The 4,275-nt window shown below is 60.0% G+C and overlaps 2 protein-coding genes across 2 annotated transcripts in view; one reads left to right on the forward strand and one right to left on the reverse strand.

Annotated features, from left to right (window-relative positions):
* Positions 1–1,553, reverse strand: part of VDBG_05609 (conserved hypothetical protein) — a gene marked incomplete at both ends in the record, with an annotated part of 2,017 nt that extends 464 nt beyond the window's left edge. Inside the window, one exon of the mRNA XM_003004450.1 lies at positions 54–1,553. Within this exon, the coding sequence (XP_003004496.1) occupies positions 54–1,553 (1,500 nt within the window). The remainder of the gene's footprint in view (positions 1–53) is intronic.
* Positions 1,554–3,710: 2,157 nt separating this feature from the next.
* Positions 3,711–4,275, forward strand: VDBG_05610 (predicted protein; the record flags this gene model as incomplete). The annotated part of the gene is made up of 3 exons (XM_003004451.1): positions 3,711–3,778; positions 3,878–3,967; positions 4,104–4,275. Coding segments are annotated over 3 exons (330 nt in total), but the record flags the coding sequence as incomplete, so codon positions are not given.

The raw sequence follows: 4,275 nt of genomic DNA on the forward strand, positions 1-4,275 counted from the left end.
CACCGGTTGAGCAGAGGCGAGGCGTGCCTGTGGAATAGCCTGTGAGAGGGTACTGGGGTCGTAGATGGTGGTCTCTGAGGTGCCGCAGTGGGTTGAGTAGGTTGGAGACTTGGGGTAGCACGGCTGGCCGGATGTGCAGGTGGCACGAGTTGACCCCCAGCTGGTGGGGGAACAAGGACCGGCTGTTGATGCTGTAAAGGTGGCTGCTGTGGTCGTGGTACTTGGGCATTGGCGTGATGTACAGTCTGAGCTGGGGCTTGGACATGAGCCTGAGCCTGAGCTTGCGCTTGAGGTGCATTGGAAGGCTGTTGTCCTTGGGGTGGTGGATGCCAAGCAGCAGCCGGCTGCGCCTGTCCAGGTGCAGACTGCGCATTGGTTGCCGGTGGCTGTGGTTGCGTAGGGCGTCCCTGGAGCGGCGCCGCCGGTCCAGGGGGCTGGTATGGCTTCTCCCATTTGAGCGTGCTCGGGGTCCCAGGCTGGGGAACGGGCACAGGCACGGCCACTGCTGGTCCAGGCGTCTTTGGCTTTGCGGCATCTGGCCGTGGGGAGATGGCGGGCAAGGGCACTGGTGTTGTCGATTGCAGGCTGCGTGGCGGCGGCTGGCTGGCTCCCATCGGCGGTTGAAGGACCTGACTTGGGGGACCTGTTGGCTTGAAAGGCTGCTGAGCCTTGCCTTGGGGTGTCAGGGACGGTGTCTGCGCTTGTGGTACGGCTGTTGGCGGCGGCGGCGGCGGCGGGGAGGGTCCTGACGGAGGTGCTACATTGCGGGAAGGAATCTGATGTTGTTGTTGTTGTTGAGGTCCGGGCGATGGCTTCGCTTGGACAGGGACAGGTGACGGTGTTGGTAATGCTGGCTGGATCGCGACGGGGCCTGGTGATGGCGCGGTATGAGGCGTTGTTGCGGGAACGGGACTGGGCCCCTTGGGTGGTTGAGGCGGGCGTTGAAGATCGGGCGTTGGCGTCGGCGTCGGCGTCGGCGTTGGTGTTGGTGATGGCGCCGGCACGGACGTGGCATTTTGGGGCTGCGCAGCTGCTGGCAGGCGTTTCGCGTCAAGCCGGGCCTTTTCTGCCTCACGCTCGGCCTGCTCCAGAACATGAATCTCCCGCTGCAAAGGGACGGCTCTGCGCTCATCCTCCCTGATGGCCCTGACCGTCTGCTCCCGATACCTGGCGTAGAGCTTCTCTACCAGCACGGGGATCTTCCCAAAGTTGTCGATGACCTCCTTGAGCGACGGCAGAGGAGGGCTCTGGGCCTTTCGCTTCCTCGAGTTCGGCGACAGTGCAGGGTTGGCGTCGGGGTTCGGGTTCGGGTTGGCGTTCGCATTGGCAGCGGCGGCCTCACTCCTGAGCTCCTCCCGCACTAGGTGCAGGAAGAGCTGGCGCAGGGCATCAGGGCTGAGGCGTGCGGCGTCGTAGGACGCGTCATGCCGGATGAGAGCGTTCGCCTTGAGGAGATCCGAGACGCGGGCAAAGGCGGCGGCCTCGACGCCGTGGACAAGGAGGGCTTGGAACAGGAGCAGCGACTCGAGCGGGGTGTATGGTGCGGTATTCATGCCCCAGTCGGCGAGTCCGCCGCGCCGCTGCTGGGAGAGGAGGTGGATGGGCGCCACGATCTGTGGAGAGCGAAGCGAAGACAAGTCAGAAAGGTGTCATCATGGATGAGGAACGCGATGATGCAACGAGGTTTGGAACGGAGTGGTCGACAAGACGTACTGGCTGCCGTTATGCGCTATGGGAGAAGTATTGATGCATCTAACTGCGCGCCTTCCGGAATCGCGGAGGGGGGGGGTATTGATGGAGCGTTTCGGATGGGCGCGCAATTGATGGATGATGATTGACGAAGTGTTTTTTCGCGGTCGGCCTTTCGAGGTCACGTGAGACCGAGGAGATGAGAGATGGGATTTTCTGGCGGCGGCGATGGAGATGAATGTTGTTGCTGGTTGGTGGTTAGAGCTTGGAGCTGGAAGGCGGGTCGAAATTTGTTGCCAGGCTGAGGCTAGAGCCAAGGCAGGCAAGGCAGGCAAGGCAGCTCGTCCAGTGCACGAGGCGAGAGACGGAGCGTACGACGGGCGGAAAATCCTGCGAAGGGAGGTCAGCTTAGGTAAGGCAGCGCAACCTTGCATATGGCGGAGCCAGTAGCGAGTCATCAGCACCATTTCGTTTGATTACTAGAGGACACCAACTAAGATGGAAGCTGTGTAGATGCTCAGTATGGTGGTTGGCCTGCACCATTCATCTTTTTCACAATATCCTCGAACTACGCCGCCGCAACATCGGTGTTGTGGTTCTTCTGTGTTCATGCCGTTCACAGGCAGGCATCAGCAACAAATCACCTGAAGGGTACTGCTGATGTCATGACTCTCTTATCTGGTCGGTACATGGCACCTTGCTATGCCTAGCCACAGCCACGAAATGGATGTCTCGCGGGTGATGCCGTCATGCGAGTCCCGGTGGACGCGGCGGATCGAGTGTTTCTTGTGTCCCGTGGGAGAATCACACGAGAAGCAAAGTGTCTTCGAGGTGCTCAATAATCATGTGTCGCAGACACGAGGAAGGGATCATGGTTTCTGTGGCCCTCCGGTCCCTGGGAAATTGACCATTTGTGTACAGCGCCTTGTGAGTTCATGCAGCGCAAAGCCCGTCCCAGCAATGGCAGGCGAAGACAAAGCACGATCTACCTGATTCCCGGGCTTCGAGCGATCTGCATGAGCATTACCTCAATGCACCTATGAGACGGCCTACTGATCCGGCCCAGACAGTGCTGACAGTGCATGTCATGCTGTCCGGTCCCTCGGCAGGGTGCACCATGCCCCCCCGTGTTGCAGATGACAGCGAACCTTCGGGGGTGTGTCTTCCCCACCTTCGGGCAGCTGGGATGCACGGTGCGGGAAGCGATTCCAGGCACGCCCCGCGCATTAGGACGGGCAGCAGTGTCATGATTAGCGGCCAAACTAGCCGCCTTGGCTTGCTTGCCCCCGAAGCTGTAGGTCCCTTAGGTACCTACCTGGTACCAAAGGTAGGTCGGTTACCTAGCTGCATTGAGCCCCTATTCGGCACTCGACAAGCTCCTCCCAGAGCTTGATGAAGCTGTCTCCGGGGAACATGCCTTGGACACATGAGAGAGGAGAGATACAGGTACATCGTACAAGCATGGACCTGACGTTCATCTTCCCTTTCATCCTCATTCATGTACAAGGCCCCAGGTCATCCAGACGGCAGCCCCCTCCCCCCCCCCCTTGCCAAGGTAGCATGAATCTCCTCAGTGCATCTGTTGGCCCGTGACAGGGGCCCAGCTGATTGCTCTCCCCTCCCAAGTGACGGTTGAGGTGCTGATCATCCTGATCTCTTTTCCCCCTCTAAATCCCCCAATCCCAATCAACCAAACCCCCCCATTGGGCCCCCTTTATCGACCCGACCCGAGCCACGACAGCCACTAGAGTGCCCCCTACCTTTAAGGTACCACTCACCACCTCCACCACAATACATGTACACCCCGAAGCGCTGCAGAGACAGCTCCCCTAAAACCTTTTGACGTCTTCTTCTCTCCTCCCCTCCACCACACTGCGTCTACCCTATCTACCTACCTTGCCAACCTACCTTGCCAACCTACACCCGCGTCTCCTTGCTAATCCTCACCGCCGTGCCCTACGATTACGACCACCATCACCTAAGCCCGGCCTTACCTACATCAACACATCTACACTCCAGCCATGGCCCAGAACTTGACCGATGCTGAGCTGGACCGCGACTGGCAGCCCAATGGCCGTCGTCCTCAGTCGTGAGTGCGCTCCCTTGATGCTCCGCCGCCCCCATGGCTCTCTTTCTCCGCCACGAATCTTTGTGCTACCGGAGCACGCGAGCTGACCGACGCCTATAGCACCATCGCCCGCTCCTTCTCCCAGGAGCTGATGGATATTTTCCGTATCGAGAACAGCGTCGCCGACATGGACGAGAAGGTTGACCAGCGGTAAGACTGTCCCAAGGCACTCGTGAGCTCTGAGCTCTAGGCCCCGAGCTCTGGGCCCTCCTATAACGCCGTGGTCGTATTCGCTGCGACGAAACGATGACCACCGACCGCCCCCCAAGCTAAAACCTTCTCGCAGAAAGCAAAATGTCCAGTCCCAAGCCGCCGAGCTCGAGGCTCTCGAGCGCCGCATTCGCGAGATGGAAGAGCGCATGAAGCGCGGCTCCTCCTCTACCCACCAGCGGGCGCTCTCCCCATTCACCAACAACAACCCTCGACCTCGACACAACCTCCTCTTCTGCTGCCGCGAC

Source organism: Verticillium alfalfae, genomic scaffold, assembly GCF_000150825.1.
Source record: "Verticillium alfalfae VaMs.102 supercont1.6 genomic scaffold, whole genome shotgun sequence".
In the NCBI taxonomy this organism is placed as follows: domain Eukaryota; kingdom Fungi; phylum Ascomycota; class Sordariomycetes; order Glomerellales; family Plectosphaerellaceae; genus Verticillium; species Verticillium alfalfae.